Genomic DNA, 18693 nt, shown 5'->3' on the forward strand with positions numbered 1-18693 from the left:
TAATTCAGAATTAGTTGGTGAATTATAAAATTTAGATGTACTTGATGTATCTTAGTACTGATGGTATTTGTCAAGCATTCCTTTATTTGTGTAAACATTGTTGCTCTTTAGAAGATTCAAATCACTTTACCTCTTTTTATAATAATGACAGACAGCTGGGTGCAATGGCTTATGCCTATAATCCCGGCACTTTGAGAGGCTGAGGCAGGCGGATTGCTTGAGCCCAGGAGTTTGAGTCCAGCGTTGGCAACTGGCAAAACCTCGTCTCTACAAAAAATACAAAAATTAGCTGGGCATGGTGATGCACACCTGCAGTCCCAGCCTACCCAGGAGGCTGAGGTGGGAGGATCACCTGAGCCTGGGAGGTCAAGGCTGCAGTGAGCCATGATTGTGCCACTGCACTCCAGCGTGGGCGACTGAGTAAGACTCTGTCTCAAAAATAATAATAATGACAGAAAGAATACCATTAATATGTAGCAGAAACTGAAATATATTTATCCTACATGATTTCCTAATCCTCTAGAAACATATCTTTAGTGTTTCTTCTTTATTTTATTTATTAATGGATTTAGATTCTAGTAGAGTAGCAGTTGGGGAAAGATTACTACATACCTAGAGTAAGTTCTTGTTACTTATGTAACTTAATGACAGATGGATGCTGGGTCTCATTGAGGCATATAGTAAGTACTATTAGGTACAATTATTTTTTTCTTTCCTTCTAGAAGGAATTCTAAGGAAAAGCTTTTTAAATATCCTGGGACATGGAGAGAAAGAAAAGAACAAGGCTACCTTTGATATAGGATTAATTCTTGCCTTTTTCAATGGAAAAACTGAATGGTTTTACTTTCTACCATATCTTAATAGCTTTTGTGGAAAACATAATTTATAGGACTGATTTTGTTTTTTCACTTAAGTGTCAAAAATGATAACTTTTTTCCTACATAGGTGATTTTGTCACTGAATTTTTTAAAATTTGCCGTCGAAAGGAGTCAACTGATGAGATTCTTGGACGATCCGCATTTGAGGAAGAAGGCAAAGGTAACCTACATTTTTTTTTTAACATTACCTTCAGATGTCTTCCTCTTTTTCCTTGGCACATTTTTCAGCAACTTTTCATCTATTTTCTCATTTTGAATTAAGTTGGAGAATCAAGTTTTGATGGACTAGACAGCTACAGTTCCTTTCCAGGCTATACCCAGTGCTTGTTAAGACATTAAGGGCATTTAATAAGTTCTTTCCACCAAAAATGTAAAATATTTTGAAAAGTAGAGTTTTAGAGGTTAAATTTTGAAGTCTCCTGGGGAGAAATAATTTGTGTGACACCATTGTCACTCATGCTTGCACATAAAGCTGAATGTGTATATTAATATTTTATAATTCCAAGACCATGTAACACTAGTAAAAAGAATGAGTAAAATATTCTATACAATCATCAATTTGTTCATCACTTTCACCTGCTAAGGTTGGCGATATAATTTATATTTATTTCTGTTCTTTTTTTAGAAACTGCTGATATAACTCATGCTTTGTCAAAATTGACAGAGCCGGCATCAGTTCCAATTCATAAATTATCAGTTTCAAATATGGTACACACTGCAAAGAAGAAAATCCGAAAACACAGAGGTGTAGAGGAGTCACCGCTAAATAATGATGTCCTCAATACTATTCTCCTGGTAATTAAATGTTCTGTCTTTATAGGTCTATCTGCAGAATCATTTATTCATTATATATTCAGCTCCTTCTATGTGGTAGACAGTGACTTTGGAATATAAAATGAGTGAAACAGTTACCACATATAGAAAATTCCTACTAGTTTAGTGGTGAGAAGGAAAGTAAATAGTACTTATGATACCATGTTGCACGTGAGAAATCTGGCAAGGGGGCTGTGAGAGCACAGCAGAGGTGCATTTGTCCCTGTCTGGGCAGTGGGAATCAGGGAAGGCTTCATGAAGAGGGACATTTGAGCTGAATCTTGATGAAAAGAAGGCTTTAGAAGCAGAGGAATAGCAGAGGTTCGAGAGCATGCTGAACAGTTGACATTTTGTAGGGTGCTTCCCAGAGCGTGACCAGGGTTGAGGCTGGAGAAGTAGTAGATAACCTGCCATGCTGAAGCACTGGCTTTTATCTTGCAGTTTAAGTAGAAGATCAAAATGATTAGAATTTTTTTTCTTTTTTTTTTGAGATGAAGTCTCGCTCTGTCACCCAGACTGGAGTGCAGTTGCGCGTCTCGGCTCACTGCAACCTCCACCTCCTGGGTTCAAGCGATTTTCCTGCCTCAGCCTCCCTAGTAGCTGGAACTACAGTTGCGTGCCACCACGCCTGGCTAATTTTTTGTATTTTTTTAGTAGAGATGGGGTTTCACCGTGTTAGCCAGGATGGTCTTGATCTCCTGACCTCATAATCCGCCCGCCTCGGCCTCCCAAACTGCTGGAATTACAGGCGTGAGCCACTGCACCTGGCCCCAGAATTATATTTTTGAAAAGTTGCTTTGACAGTAGTTGAGAGAAAGCTTTTAGTGAGAATGAGAGGGAGATAAGTAGAGGGCTAAGGTGGCTCCTAGGTATAACAGGATGGAATGGCCCCAGCCTGGGGGCATCCACACCATGGTTTAATGTCTGCATGACTTACTGCGTGACTTTGAATAAGTCACTTCAGTTTCCTCATCTATAAAATCTGGCTAACAAAGCCTTGCGAGATTGCTGTGAGGATTACAGGATCTTCTGTGACACTGCCTGGCATATATGGGCCTTTGATAAATGATAGCTATTTTTACTGTAATTGTGGTTAAAATAATATTCCTGGAAATTTGTGCATTGGGAAGAACCTTCAAGAAAAGTGTTGAAAAGAAAACTGGACTTGGAAACTTAATGTTAATCTTATCTACCATTTGTCTGAACAAAACTCTTAGCCAACTTTTTAGCTTGTACGTCGTAAGATGTGGGCAGTGATACTTAGCCCAAACAGTTGTATGAGAATAGGACAATGCTGGTAATTGTGCCTGGTACTGGCACTTGGCACATAGTAGGTCATCTAATTTTTAAAAGTGTTGGACATGTTCTATAATATGTGGCAAAGTATACATAGTGAGAGGAATTACTAATCAGCAATACCACAAAACAATTGAGAGGAACAGTGGTAAAAGGACTATAAATAAATTTCTGTAGAGAGCCTCCTTTTTAAGACTGTATTCTTAAAGAATGTTATTCAAATCATGTAGCTTAGTTGTCATGTACACTGGATTGTTTTGACCACTCCTACACGTACATATAAACAGAAACCACATGGAAAAGGTACGTCGGTTATTATAGGTTTAGACTGCTTCCTACTTTCCAGGGGTATCATAAAATAAAATTGTGGGTTTTGAATATCATCTCTTAGTAGTCTATATATGAAAGCCTGTGGATGATATAACTCTTCAGATCCTCATGACTACATGGGTGTTTTTAAATTGTCTTTTATGGTTTTGTTTTTTAAATAGTAGTAACTAAAAAAATGTAATGGCCTTGGATGAGCATGAAGTCACAGTGATGAGATTTTGCTTTTGCACCATTCAGCTTACAGAATCAAGTGATTACTTTTAAGAAAAGAATTCTAATTTCTAAAATTGGCTAGTCACTGAAACCTTGTGTATTTTCAAGGAAAAATAGAAAAAAATTGAGATTGTAGAACAAACTGGCCAATACAACTGGAACATTTCTATTGTTAGAGCAGCAAAACCATTAAAAAGTTAAATAATGTCTATATGAGTTATAAAAGTCAACAAAATAGGAAATGTGGTCTAAAACACGATTGTTTTTTTTCCTTTCCTTCAAGTTCTTATTCCCTGATGCTGTTTCTGAGAAACCATTAGATGTAACTACTTCAACAGATAATAATTATCCTCCATCAGAGAGTGAAGACTATGTAAGTTGATTTGGGGTTTAATATTAAAATGTTTTAAATGCACTGAATTTCTAGAGGTTCTATATATTTCTAGTTTAATAGCTTAATATCTTTTTATTTTAAAAATCACCTTGGGAATTTTGGATGGGAGATCATGGTTTCCACCTAGATAACTAGCACAGATACACATTTTGAGTAGCAAGAATTTTTCTGGAAACAATGAAAAAATAGCATGAATATACTCTACACAGCTGTAGGATTTCTCTCATTGTAGAGTTTTGGTGAAATCATTAAATTTATGTTTTTCAACAGATTCTTTTCTATATTTTAAAACTAGTTAGTAAATGGAAAACTCTTTAATGAAGTAAAATGTGTAAAATTAGGTAAATTTTCATGGTCTCTTTGTTTAGTCTTTGAAAAATTAAGAAGTGGAAGAATTTAAATGACAAGAGTAGATATATGTCAAACTTTACAGTTATTGTTGAAAAGTAGATTTCATGAGGTGAGAGAAAAAAGCAAAGGCTTTTTACATTTTCAGTTTAGACAGTTATGATATTTGTTTGTTTAGACATCCTCATTTTGTAATTAAAAGATTTTTAAAACAACACATGAAATTTGGAATATTTCCTAGAGATTCCACAGAAGAAATTGAAAGCTACAACTTTAGCTTCATTAAACTATAGCTTTATGTTTTTAATCTTAGTAGAAATCTTGAAAATGTGGGACTGCCTAAGAATAGTTTATGCAGTAGTGTATTAGACATTTGATAATGCCTAGTTTAGGTGGGATAGGTTAATTTTAGAACTAAAATCTCTCCCTATGAACTCTTCAATTATATGTGTAAAATATTTTGGTAACAAGTTTGCTTTGTTTCTATTTCGTTAAATTTAGAATCTCTACAATCAGTTCAAGTCTGCACCATCTGACAGTTTAACATACAAATTGGCTTTGTGTCTCTGTATGATCAATTTTTACCATGGAGGGTTGAAAGGAGTGGCACACCTCTGGCAGGAATTTGTTCTTGAAATGCGTTTCCGATGGGAAAACAACTTTCTAATTCCAGGGTAATAATTTCAATTTTCAGTTGTTTAGATAGGATTTTGTTTGTTAGCAGACATTTGACTTTTGACCTATTTTTCCCTCTTCTAGGAAATCTGCCCTAAGAAAGTGGCAAGACGCTTAGACATGATTTATGTTAGAGGTGTTCACTGCAGCAAATTTATTAATATAATAGAAAAAAAGGCAAAACCTAAATATCAAACATAAAAGAATAAATAAATTGTACTGTATCTCTATAATAGAAAATTACAGATTGATTACAATTTTTTCCCCAAGAATCTTTAATAACAGATGTTCATATTGTTTCTAATAAAGTATAATATACTAATACATATACAAAGTGCTTTTAATTATGTTGCTATATTTGTACAGGAAAAAGATTATAAATAACATGAAATGCTATCAGTTTTTTCCAGTGTGAAATTATATTTTTATTTTGTTCTTTATACTTTTATGTATTTTCGAAGTCTTTTGTAATAAACCTGTATTTTGTAATTGACATTTTACTTAATCAAACAGAACATTTTCATTAGCACATAGGTTGATATTGCATAGTTTAGTGCTCATCTACCCATGCTAAGATAGGAGAATCATGATTATGAGCAATATAAAATGATTACTGATCCAAAAACATTTATATCATTTTCCAATCTCTGCTTAGCTGGATTCTCTCTTGGTTCTAGACAGTTTGCTCTGGAACGTTTTACAGACCCAGAAGCATGTTGAATGTGAGAGAGTGCCTCTGGCTGATTGCTGGGAACCTAGTGGTCTAGAGGAACCTAGAACTAGAGACAGTCTGAGGTCCTATTGAAATACAGGTGGAGATCGTGGTTTTTACAGTGAGAATCCACTGTAAGAATTTAGCACTGAATACACAAACTGATTTATTTTGTATGGTGTGAAATACTGTGTGCTAGTACTTCCTAGAAGGGGGTTCAGGGACTTTTTCTCATTTTGAGTTTTTATTGGCCTGAAAACTATCACTAATTTGCTGTTATGTTTTGAAGTATCTGTTATATTTGCTGTTGGTGATTTGTGGACTAGGAGTATAAAATAAATTTTCATCTTTTAATTCTATGTGCTCCCCCTCTGGAATTCACTTACGTGTGGAAATGTAGTTTTGATTTCTTATCAATATAGCTAAAAATTATGGTAGTATAGAAAATAATCATATCTGAAGCAATTTTACTAAAACTAAGCTGTCTTTTCTTCTTACTTTATTTGATAGATTAGCAAGTGGACCCCCAGATCTGAGGTGTTGTTTACTGCATCAGAAACTACAGGTAAAGATTTCTCAATGACATAGATAAATGTGGTCTTGATTTAATCAGAGATTATTCTAATACTAAATGTAATAATGGGTTACATGATGTTCTCATGGTGCTGCTGTAGGTTATCTATAGTCAGTAGTCACTGCAGTTCACAATGTCCTGAGAAGTGGAGAGTGAAAATTAAATATTCAAGCAGTAGGTAGATTTTTATTTTTCTGTAACTAATTCAACTATAAATGTTATTTCTCTTTTCTTAAGATGTTAAATTGTTGTATTGAAAGAAAGAAGGCACGTGATGAGGGGAAAAAGTCAAGTGCTTCAGATAATGTCACTAATATATATCCAGGGGATGCTGGAAAAGCAGGAGACCATTTGGGGCCAGATGATCTAAAAGAAACAGATAAGGACAAGGGAGAGGTAGGAAAATCTTGGGATTCCTGGAGTGACAGCGAAGAAGAATTTTTTGAATGCCTAAGTGATACTGAAGAACTTAAAGGAAATGGACAAGAGAGTGGCAAGAAAGGAGGACCTAAGGAGATGGCAAATTTAAGGCCGGAAGGACGGCTCTATCAGCATGGGAAACTTACACTGCTGCATAATGGAGAACCTCTCTACATTCCAGTAACCCAGGTAGGATGCACTAGTTCTTTCCATTTTAATTTATTTTATGGTTTATATAACTTCATCCTAGTAGAAGATAGTGCTTGGGGTAAGGAAAATTCTCTAAAAAGTCTATGTTTAGGCCAGGTGCGGTGCCTTACGCCTGTAATCCTAGCACTTAGGGAGGCCGCAGTGGGCAGATCACCTGAGGTCAGGAGTTCAAGACAAGTCTGGCCAACATGGTGAAACCCCGTCTCTACTAAAAGTACAAAAATTAGCTGGGCGCTGTGGTGCACACCTGTATTTCCAGCTACTGGGGAGGCTGAGGCAGGAGAATCATTTGAAGCCAGCAGTCGGAGGTTGCAGTGAGCCAAGATCGCACCACTGCACTCCAGCCTGGGCAACAGAGCGAGACTTGGTCTCAGAAGAAAAAAAAAAAAGTTTATGTCTAAAAATAAACATATAGACTATGTTTAAAGAAACTAAAGGTAAAGATTTCCCAATGACATAGATAAATGTGGTCTTGATTTAATCAAGGATTTTTAAAAGCTTGAACAAAGTCTATGTTTAAAGATTAAAGAAATCTAAGTAAACTTTTGGGGTTTTTAGGTTTGCCATTTCTGTAATTGAGAAATGTTTTGAAGTTTAAGTAGATCACCTCATCATATATAAGGTGGTTTATTATTTGTTAAACTGAGTGGTGAATGCTCAGATGTTTAAAAAAGAAAATCCAACTGCACTTATGTATGTTTTTGTTTAACTTGTGGACAAAGACTTATAAATAGGTGCAAAAAATAAATCCTCTTTTGCAACCCAGAACTCATTGTTCAGTATGAGTTTTGATACATATAAGAAGGGATATTATGATACCTGACACAATTAACTGATGGGAGTACTGATAGCCATAAAGGTTGGTCCCAGGCCAGGCACAGTGGCTCAAGCCTGCAATCCCCACAGCGAGGTGGGAGTATTTCTTGAAGCTAGGAGTTCAAGACCAGCTTGTGCAAGAAAGTAACAAACACCTCATCTCCACAAAAATTTAAAAATTAGCTGAGTATTGGGTCATGTGTCTGTAGTTGCAGCTACTCAGAAAGAGGAGGCTGAGGCAGGAGGATTGAGCCCAGAAGTTAGAGGCTGCACTGAGCTTTGATGGCACCACTGTACTCCAGCCTGGGTAACAAAGATAGACCCTGTCTCTTACTAAAAAAAAAAAATTGATTCTAGGACTGTCGAAGAGATAGTTAAACAGCATGGGATATGAGGGGAATCCTCAGCAGTATTGATTTTGCATTCCAATTTCATGTTGACTTGATACATATGATGGCTTTTTGTTTTAAAGGCTTTTATCTTGAGAACATGATGTCTGGAGTTAAAGGTGTTGGCGTATTCCACACATCTGTACTATTCTTGAGTATGATCGCTTAGGGTGTCAAATTGAGAACCAGGCAGATCCATCACCTACAGTAAAAAGGACCCTAAAGTAAATTGGTTGAAGAAATTAGATCCCAAAGACTCTTGGTGAATTTTGAAGTCTTTTTCAGTATATCCATATTAAAAGGAGACGACAGAGGCCAAAATAAAAGAATTATGGGCTAACAGGACAACTGGATTAAAATAAGCCTCAGTTTCATTAGAAAGGGCTAACTTGAAGATAAATCTTTTGACTCCAGCTCTTTAGAGGATCTAAAGTGACCTTGATGGACAGTGGAAGAAATCACGACATTCTTCAGGAATTCCACAATCATGGAATTCCTTGAATAAAAATTTATTGATTTGAAAAAAGAAAAAGAAAATCCAAAAATATGTAGAGAGAACAGAAGTAAATATCCTTCAATTATATGATTAGCTTTTATCTGCTCAAAAATATAGTTTGAAGCCATATACACCATTAGGATGTAGAACAGCAATAACTCAAAAACAGCAGCAGCAATAGTTGTTTTTATGGGTTTTGTTTTGTTTTGTTTTGTTTTTTTTGACTCAGAGTCTCTCTTTGTCGCCCAGGTGGGGAGTGCAGTGGCATGACCATGCCTTACTGCAGCCTTGACCTCCTGGGCTCAAGCGATCCTCCCACCACAGCTTCTCAAGTAGCTGGAACTACAGGTGCATGCCATCATGCCTGGCTAATTTTTTGTGGTTTTTGTAGAGGTGAGGTTTCACCCTGTTGTCCAGGCTGTTCTTAAATTCCTGAACTCAAGCCATCTGCCTGCCTCGACCTCCCAAAGTGCTAGGATTATAGACATGAGCCACTGTGCTTGGCCTGAAAACATTTTATTGTGAAAATTGTAATCTAGTAAAAATGAAAGAGGCTGGGTATAGTGGCTCAGTGCCTGTAATGCCGACACTTTGGGAGACCGAGGTGGGAGCGGATTGCTTGAGCCCAGGAGTTCAAGACCAGCCTGGGCAACATGGCGAAACCCTGTGTCTACCAAAAAAAAAAAAAAAAAAAAAATTAGCCCGGTGGGGTAGCATGCACCTGTAGTTGCAGCTACTTGGGAGGCTGAGGTGGAAGCATCAGTTGAGCTTAGGAGGTTGAGGCTGCAGTGAACTGTGATTGTGTCACCGTACTCCAGCCTAGGCAACAGAGCAAGACCCTGTCCCAAAAAAAAGAAAAAAAAAAAAAGTGAAAGCCACCATCCACTAATTTTGACTCACATGCCTTGAAGTAACTAGTAACTAACAAGTATTATTGGTTTGGGTTATATTTCTTATACCTGTTTCAATGCATTGATGTATAATACATATATGCGTGTACATATTAATACATGGTTTTATGGATTTTTTTTTTTTTTTTTTGAGACAGGATCTCATTCTGTTGCCTAGGCTGGAATGCAGTGGCTGGGCTCCAGTGATCCTCCTACATCAGCCTCCCAAGTAGCTGGGACTATTAAGTGCTCACCATCATGCCAGGCTGAGTTTTTCACTTTTAAAATTTTTGTAAAGATGGAGTCTTGCTATGTTGCCCAGGCTGGTCCTAAACTCCTGACCTCAAGCGATCCTCTGTTTCGGTTTCCCAAAGTGCTGGGATTATAGGCATGAGCCACTATGCTCAGCCTCAATTTCTTATAAACAATCGGTATTACCAACCATATAAATTTTTGCTAACATGATGGTCAAAAATAGTCTCTCAGTGTTTTAGATTGTATTTTTCTGAATTTTCATGAACCTGAGCATCTTTTAATATGTTAGCCATCCTTTCCTGTGAATCACCTATGATTTTTCTTTTAGGTTGCTCTCCTGTTCTTACTGATTTATATGAATTCTTCATATTTTAGATGTGAATCTACAGTTATATGTATTGTATGTGTTTTCTGCTGGTCATTTTAAAAACATACGTTCATGTATTTACTTAATTTTTGAGTTATAACTTAATATAATAAAGTGTACAAATCTTGGCTGGGCATGGTAGCTCACGCCTGTAATCCCAGCATTTTGGGAGGCCAAGATGGGCAGATTTCTTAAGCTCAAAAGTTAAAGACCAGACTGAGGAACATGACAAAACCCCATCTCTACAAAAAATACAGAAATTAGCTGAGCGTGGTAGTGTATGGCTGTAATCCCAGCTACTCGGGAGGCTCAGGTGGGAGGATGGCTTGGGTCCGGGAGGCAGGGATTGCAGTGAGCTATGATTGCACCATTGCACTCCAGCCTGGGCAGCAGAGCAAGACCCTGTCTCAAAAAATAAAAATAAAAAAATAAAAAGCGCACAAATCTTTAGTATACTGCTTGGTGAGTTTTTTCATATTGATACATGCATGTAACTACTTCCCAGATCAAGATATAGAAAATTCCTATCATCCTAGAACAGTGCTGATAAATAAAACCTTCTGTGAAGGTGGAAATGCTCTACATTCTCTGTCTTTCCCATTCAATACAATAGCCATTATCCAAATGTAACTACTGAGTGCTTGAAATGTGGCTAATGTTTCTAAGGAATTAAATTTTTAATTTTAATTTATTTAAATTAAATAGCCAGATGCATTGGATAGTGAAGTCCAGTATTCCCCTCCAGCAACTCTTTCTCTAACTTTTAATCACCATAGGTTAGTTTTGCCAGTTTTTGAACCTTTTAAATGGCATACTTTGCTTACTCTTTTGTATATAAATGTGATCATACATTGTATACTCTTTCATTGTATAATCATACATTATATACCATTGAGCTTTTTTATTTAACTACCATTTTTGAGATTCATCCTTGTTGCAGGCTTCAGTGTTTGTGTATGTGTTATTACTTCATAGTACTCTATTCTATGAATTTGTCACAATTTGTTTATCCATTCACCTGTTGGTGGGTATTTGGGTTGTTTTCACTTTGGGCTAATATGAATAAAGCTGCTGTGAACATTCTTGTTTCTTTTGGTAGACACAGGCACTCATTTTCTTTTGGATATATTCCTAAGAGTAGAGTTGTTGGACTATATGGTGCAAATATGTTTTGGCTTTAGTAGATGTATCTAAATAGTCTCCCAAAGTGGTTGAACTAGTTAACCTTCTCACCAACAATTTACAGTAGTGTAGTTATTCTACATAATCCTCCCAATTTGGTGGGTTCTCAAGACCATTCCCAGGTTTAGTGATTTTCTAGGAAGACTCATACATAGAACTTAGCCTGTAATCGTGCTCATGGCTAAAATTTATTGCAGGAAAATCAGCAAAGAGAAAAGGCACATGGGATGAAGTTTGGAAGAAATGAGGCTTAAGCTTCCAAAAAGCTTCTCATAGTATAGTTACACAGAGTGCACTTAATTCCTGTTGCAACAAATTGTGACCACATGTGTGAAATGTCATCTTCCCCGGGAAGCTTGTTAGAGGCACAGCAGTGGGAGTTATCAGTAGGGGCTGGCCAAGTAGGCATCCTTTGCTTAAGCTTAGGGTTAACCATACCAAAATCCTAGACTCCCATAAAGAAAGCAGGTGTTCAGCAAACACCATATTATTTGCACAAACTGTTTAGGCATAGTGAGTCATTTTTATCAGTTCTGGGAATGGTGGAAACCTTCTCAAAATCCGGGTTCTCAGATGCTAGTCAAAGGCCAACTTTGCAAGCAGGTCTTTCTAAGAATGGCAGTCTCCGACCTGCAATGTTAACTCTTTTCTGCACACTTGATGTTTTTGGTCATTTTAATTTTTGCCTTTCTGAAGGGTAGGAGGTAGGATCTTGTGGTTTTACATTTTCCTGAAGCATATAGAGATTTTCATATACTTATTGCCCATTTGTCTATCTTCTTGGTGAAAAGCCTGTTCAAGGCCTTTGGCTATTTTTTTTTTAAAGCAGTTGTCTTTTTTTTCTTATTACTTTGTAGGAATTCTTCATATATTCTGGATATGAGTCCTTAGATACTTTTATTGCAAGTATTTTGTTGCTTATCTATTCACTTTCTTCTTCTTCCTCCTTCTCCTCCTCCTCCTCAAAGTGATTGATAAATCTGTCACTTGTGTATCATTTTATGTGTTGGGAACATTTCAAGTTTTTTCTTCTAGTTATTTTGCAATATACAATACATTGTTGTTAGCCAGTCACCTTACTTTACTATTGAACATTAGAACTTATTCCTTCTGTTTGTACCCATTAGCTAACCTCTCTTCATACCACCCCTCACCAACACACACACACACACACACACACACACACACACACACACACACGGTTTTATGGATTTTTTTTTTTTTTTTTTTTTTTTTTTTTTTTGAGACAGGATCTCATTCTGTTTCCTAGGCTGGAATGCAGTGGCATGATCATGGCTCACTGCAGCCTTACCTGCTGGGCTCAAGTGATCCTCCTACATCAGCCTCCCAAGTAGCTGGGACTATTAAGTGCTCACCATCATGCCAGGCTGAGTTTTTCACTTTTAAAATTTTTGTAAAGATGGAGTCTTGCTATGTTGCCCAGGCTGGTCCTAAACTCCTGACCTCAAGCGATCCTCTGTTTCGGTTTCCCAAAGTGCTGGGATTATAGGCATGAGCCACTGTGCCCAGCCTCAATTTCTTTTTTTTTTTTTTTTTTTTTTTTTTTTTGAGATGGAGTCTCGCTGTGTCTCCCAGGCTGGAGTGCAGTGGCTGATCTCGGCTCACTGCAAGCTCCGCCTCCCGGGTTCACGCCATTCTCCCGCCTCAGCCTCCCAAGTAGCTGGGACTACAGGCGCCCACCACCACGCCCGGCTAGGTTTTTGTATTTTTAGTAGAGACGGGGTTTCACCATGTTAGCCAGGATAGTCTCGATCTCCTGACCTCGTGATCCACCCGCCTCGGCCTCCCAAAGTGCTGGGATTACAGGCTTGAGCCACCGCACCCGGCCACCCAGCCTTAATTTCTTATAAACAATTGGTATTACCAACCATATAAATTTTTGCTAACATGATGGTCAAAAATAGTCTCTCAGTGTTTTAGATTGTATTTTTCTGAAGGCCAGGCTGGTCTACATCACCATTTATTAACAGTGAACACACACATTCACACACGTGCTTCTCAACCTCTAGTAATTATTCTAGTTTTACGTAGTTCTTATATCATTTGCTCACAGCATGATAGTTAGGAACACTGTCAGTGGAGTTAGATTGCCTGAGTTCAAATTCCATTTCTGCCACTTAGCATATGTATGACTTGGGGTATACATATTTTATCTTTCTTTGCCTTAGTTTTTTCAACTATAAGTTCATAGTACTTCCTACATCATTTAAATGACATGGTACCTGATAAGTGATTAACATAATGTCTAATTCAAAATAAACAATTTTTAGCTATTATTCTTCTGAAGACATTTTCTTACATAAGTGGCTATTATTGCCCCTCAAGATGCAAGGATTACTTAGTTTTTGTAACTAGTCTTTATATTCTGAAATGGGTTGATGAATTATAATATTTGTAAAGGGAGTTGTGTGCTTTGCATTATATCCCTCAACTTGGATTTTTTGTGGTATATGATAATATGCTTTAATAGTTACGAATTTTAGTAAAGTACCAGGTATAGTGAAGTAAATAATAATTTGAAACATGAATTCTGTTAACTTTATTATCCATGCTTATATTGTTTCTTTGCCAGGTATAATTTAGTAGGTTTGGTTTTTGTTTTGTTTTTGATAGCCCTTATGCTATTTGCTTTATTATACCTTTTTAAAAGTAAGTTAGAATTTAGGTTTTTCGTGATTAAATTTTAGTATTAGAACAGAATCTTCTAATGCTAGAAACCAAGTATATAAGTGCATATTTGTTCCTTTTTTTTTGAAGACAGGGTCTCGCTCTGTCACCCAGGCTGGAGTGCAGTGGTGCGATTGTGATCTTGGCTCACTGCAGCTTCTGCCTGCTGGGTTCAAGTGATTCTTGTGCCTCAGCCTCCTGAGTAGCTGGGATTACAGGTGCCTGCCACTAAGCCTGACTAATTTTTGTATTTTTAATAGAGATGGGATTTCACCATGTTGGCCAGGCTGGTCTTGAACTCCTGACCTCAAGTGATCTGCCCACCTTGGCCTCCCAAAGTGCTGGGATTACAGGCTTGAGCCATCGCCCCTGACTCCAAGTGTATATTTGTTCTAACCTTCCTATGGAGAATGCAGTAGGTATTGAGGTCTTGTATAGACCTGGGTTTTAGGATCTAGCAGAACTGGATTAATATCCTTCATCACCATTTATTAACAGTATTGCTAGTACAAGCTATGTTTCCTTTCTGAGCCTTGTTTTTCTCATCTTAAAACACAGTAATAGATTAATTTCCATATTCTAGAATTTTATGCAAATGGAATAACATTTTTTGTGTGTATTCTTTCAGCATAATTATCTTGAGATTCACAACTGTATGTATCAATAGTTCATACATTTTTAGGTTTAGTAGTTTTCCCTTGCATAGATATACAACAGTTTGTTTATCCATTCACTCTTAATGGACATTCCAAAAATAATGGGCATAAGGAAATTTCTGAGGTAATGAATATATTCAGTATCTTGATTGTGTGATTATTTCATGGGGGTATAAACACACACATATGAAAATTTATCAAACGTGCCTTTAAATTATTGTATGTTGATTATACTTCTAAAAAGTTGTTTAGGGCTGGGAGAGGTCACTCACGCCTGTAATCTGGGAGGCACTCTGGGAGGCCGAGGCAGGTGGATCACCTGAGGTCTGGAGACCAAGACGAGCCTGGCCAACATGATGAAACCCTGTCTGTACTACAAATACAAAAATTAGCTGGGCATGGTGGTGCATGTCTGTACCCCAGCAACTGGGGAGACTGAGACATGAGAATTGCTTGCTTGAACCCAGGAGGTGAAGGTTACAGTGAGCTGAGATCATGCCACTGCACTTCAGCCTGGGCGACAGAGTGAGACTCTGTCTCAAAAAAAAAAAAAAAGAAAACAGTCTTTAAAAAAGGAAAAATGAAAGTGTTTCTATCTTTTTTTTTTTTTGAGACGGAGTCTCGCTCTGTCGCCCAGGCTGGAGTGTAGTGGCTTGATCTCGGCTCACTGCAAGCTCCGCCTCCCGGGTTCACGCCATCCTCCTGCCTCAGCCTCCCGAGTAGCTGGGACTACAGGCACCCACCACCACACCCAGCTAATTTTTTTTATATTTTTGGTAGAGACGGGGTTTCACCGTGTTAGCCGGGATGGTCTTGATCTCTTGACCTCGTGATCCGCCCGTCTCGGCCTCCCAAAGTGCTGGGATTACAGGCGTGAGCCACTGCGCCCGGCCAAGTGTTTCTATCTTCTTCTAACACATCTGCAGTTTTAAAACCCTACTTCTTTATCTGTTTAATAAATATTGAATTCTTAAAAAGCAATAATAGTTTATATTATTCTAATTTGTTCAGGATTAAATCACATATCATATTTGAAAGCACTTGGCATGTAAGTGTTCAGCAAAGGTTAATTTTTTTTTGTATCCTTTCTCCTTCCAGATTTTAATTAGTTCTAGTCCCTTCCCCCACCTCTTTTTTTTTGACTTGGGGTCTCACTCTGTTGCCCAGGCTGAAGTGCGGTGGCTCAGTCATAGCTCACTGCAGCCTCAATTTCCCAGGCTGAAGTGGTCCTCCCACCTCAGCTTCCTAACTAGCTAGAATTATAGGCGCCCACCACCATGCCCAGCTACTTATTTAATTTTTTGAGAGACAGGGTCTTACTTTATTGCCCAGGTTGGAGTCCCTGTTTTTAATAAGCTAATTGTACATTTGTTTCCTTGGTTTGACTGGGTTAATAAACAGTCTGAAAAAGTTATTTTGGAAGCCCGGGCTGCTTCTTTCCTGAAATAAAAATAATACTTTTTAAATTTAGTGCTTTATTTTTCTTCAAAGGCCTGTGCTCCCTCCCTTATTTCAGATGCTTGAATTTTCACATTTGAATGTATAGTCTAAATCTGGATTGACTTACTCTTCTTTCAATGTACATTTTATGTATTTAGAAATTAATTTTTATATTTTGCCTTTAGGTAAATCTAGGCAAAATTTTCATCCATTTTACTTTCTTATTTTAGGTTAATTTTATTTGAATTGTAATCATTATAAGTGTACTTATATGAAATGGTTGGAATTCAAAATGATCCCAGTTGAAACCAATGTAATTTCAAGCTTTAGAAGTTGGCTCAAAATATGCCATTAATCAGTTGCCTCTTCACTGAAAAATAATAAGACTTTATATAGTTGCTTCATAAGAATTCAAACATACTTCTGTGTTCCATTTATGTAGACTTAGGTCACAACATAAAATACATGGCTAGAAAAAGTTTGAAGACTTTACCCCAATGTACTAGAGCCAGGGCTAGAAGAAAATGTCCTTAGCCAGTGGATTGGAACCAAGCTAGTAATTCTTTTGTGTGTGTGTGTGTGTGTGTGTGTGACGGGAGTCTTGCTCTGTTACCGAGGCCTGAATGCAGTGGCGTGATCTCAGTTCACTGCAACCTCCACCTTCTGGGTTCAAGCGATTATCCTGCCTCAGCCTCCTGAGTAGCTGGGATTATAGGCATACACCATGCCCGGCTAATTTTTGTATCTTTTTTTTTTTTTTTTTTTTTTAAGTAGAGATGGAGTTTCGCCATGTTGGCCAGACTGGGCTTGAACTCCTGACCTCAAGTGATGTGTCTGCCTCAGCCTCCCAAAGTGCTGGGATTACAGGCTTGAGCCATGATGCCCAGCCTCAAGCTAGTAATTCTTAAAGTCAGCATTAAACTGATGTCCTGGATTCTCTTTTCTGTTTGCTGCTTGGTAGTTTTGCCACTTGGTGATCCTGGGCAAGGCGCTTTATCTCTGCGTCTCATTTTCATCACTTGCAAAATTCCCTGACCCCTCTCAGTGATCCCATGGGTCCTGTATATAAGAAAGCTTTGGGCATATTCAGAAACAGTATATGTGAAAATGTATGGCCCACATGCAACTTGCTGTTTATTCTCCTCTTTATCATGTTCTTCTATACTTACAGGTGGCTCAAATTTCCAAGTGGGAGAGATAGTCAGTGTCCTCTCAATATCTCTTTCTTTCCCTCCCATCCTGTGATTTCAGGGCTGTAGGCCAATGAAATGTAGCCCCTTCTTAATAGAAAGAATGAAGGCCTCTGCTCTTGAGTATACTCCTTCATAAGAGATTGAATATAATTTGTGAACTTGACTGAAATACTTTGAGAAGTATACTGACCCTTATTCAAAAAGAAAGTAGGAAGCTTATAATATAATCTAAGTATTTTGTCTTTAATTGCTAGTATGTCTTGAGCATGTGCCAGGATCTCTTCTTCACAGTAGTGAGTCACAAGAGGGTTGAGTGATTGCCCAAGGTCACAAAGCTGGGATTCAAACACATAGCATATAGTTTTTGGAGCCCAAGCTCTTAACCAGTATATAATACTAGTTACTAGTTGCTATTCAACCCTAAATCTCAGTGTGAGATTCTTGCTTAGTACTTGCAGGATAATTAAAAGTGATGCACGTTCATTGTAGAGAAAAGAAAATAAAAACTCATAGTTCTATAACCAGAGATGATCATTGTTAGAGCAATTTTTTTTTTTTTTTTGAGATGGAGTCTCACTCTGTTGCCGAGGCTGGATTGCAGTGGCTCCACTCCAGCTCACAGCAAGCTCCACCTCCTGGGTTCACACCATTCTCTCAACTCAGCCTCCCAAGTAGCTGGGACTACAGGCACCCGCCCCCACGCCTAATTTTTGTTTTTGTATTTTTAGTAGAGACGGGGTTTCACTGTGTTAGCCAGGATGGCCTCAATGTCCTGACCTCATGATGCGCCCGCCTCGGCCTCCCAAAGTGCTAGGATCACCCGGCCCTGTTAGAGCAATTCTTTCCCATTGTTTCTATATCAAACCATTTCTATTATAATTAAAATTTTGTTGCAACTAGTGACGGCATATATAATAATATCGTTAGGACTTCATTTCTTTGTCAGTAACAGGCAGGAAAATGTTGCTTAGTGGACCCAAATTCCTTTGTCTTTTACTATCAATCCTTGTCAAGGGAAACATGGTAATCTTACCTGTGATGGGGAGAAAGCCTGAAAGTGATATTTATTTTTCTTAATTTGTTCCTTTTTTAATGTAAGTTCTAAAAAACTTAGGCATTTCTCTGGATTTTTAAAAATACTCCTCTTGTGACTGCTAGAGCTGAAATGATTGTTGTCTTTATTCTATTTTTATGGTATTTCTTTTTCTAAAAAGGACTGTTTGTGAGCTTTGTCCTTTTGTGCTTCACAGGAACCAGCACCTATGACAGAAGATCTGCTAGAAGAGCAGTCTGAGGTTTTAGCTAAATTAGGTACATCGGCAGAAGGGGCTCACCTCCGAGCACGCATGCAGAGTGCCTGTCTGCTCTCAGATATGGAGTCTTTTAAGGTGGGTCACACTTGCAGAGCTCTGGGGTCTATTTTGAGCTATTCTGGGATGAAACTGTGAAAGTCACTCT

The 18693-nt window shown here is 37.8% G+C and overlaps 1 protein-coding gene and 1 non-coding gene across 8 annotated transcripts in view; both read left to right on the top strand.

Moving 5' to 3' along the window:
• LOC105492555 (RAB3 GTPase activating protein catalytic subunit 1) overlaps positions 1-18693 on the top strand; it is a 109027-nt gene that overhangs the window by 70329 nt on the left and 20005 nt on the right. For all 7 annotated transcript variants that reach the window (XM_011759774.3, XM_011759773.3, XM_011759775.3 and 4 more), the window contains 7 exons: positions 946-1038; positions 1504-1673; positions 3814-3903; positions 4774-4946; positions 6170-6224; positions 6471-6842; positions 18486-18623. In XM_011759774.3, coding sequence (XP_011758076.2) covers positions 946-1038; positions 1504-1673; positions 3814-3903; positions 4774-4946; positions 6170-6224; positions 6471-6842; positions 18486-18623 — 1091 coding nt within the window. The remainder of the gene's footprint in view (positions 1-945; positions 1039-1503; positions 1674-3813; positions 3904-4773; positions 4947-6169; positions 6225-6470; positions 6843-18485; positions 18624-18693) is intronic.
• LOC112428612 (small nucleolar RNA SNORA40) lies at positions 7548-7675 on the top strand. The gene has a single exon (XR_003020650.1). It is a non-coding gene; the product is annotated as a small nucleolar RNA SNORA40 (small nucleolar RNA).

Source organism: Macaca nemestrina, chromosome 11, assembly GCF_043159975.1.
Source record: "Macaca nemestrina isolate mMacNem1 chromosome 11, mMacNem.hap1, whole genome shotgun sequence".
NCBI lineage: Eukaryota > Metazoa > Chordata > Mammalia > Primates > Cercopithecidae > Macaca > Macaca nemestrina.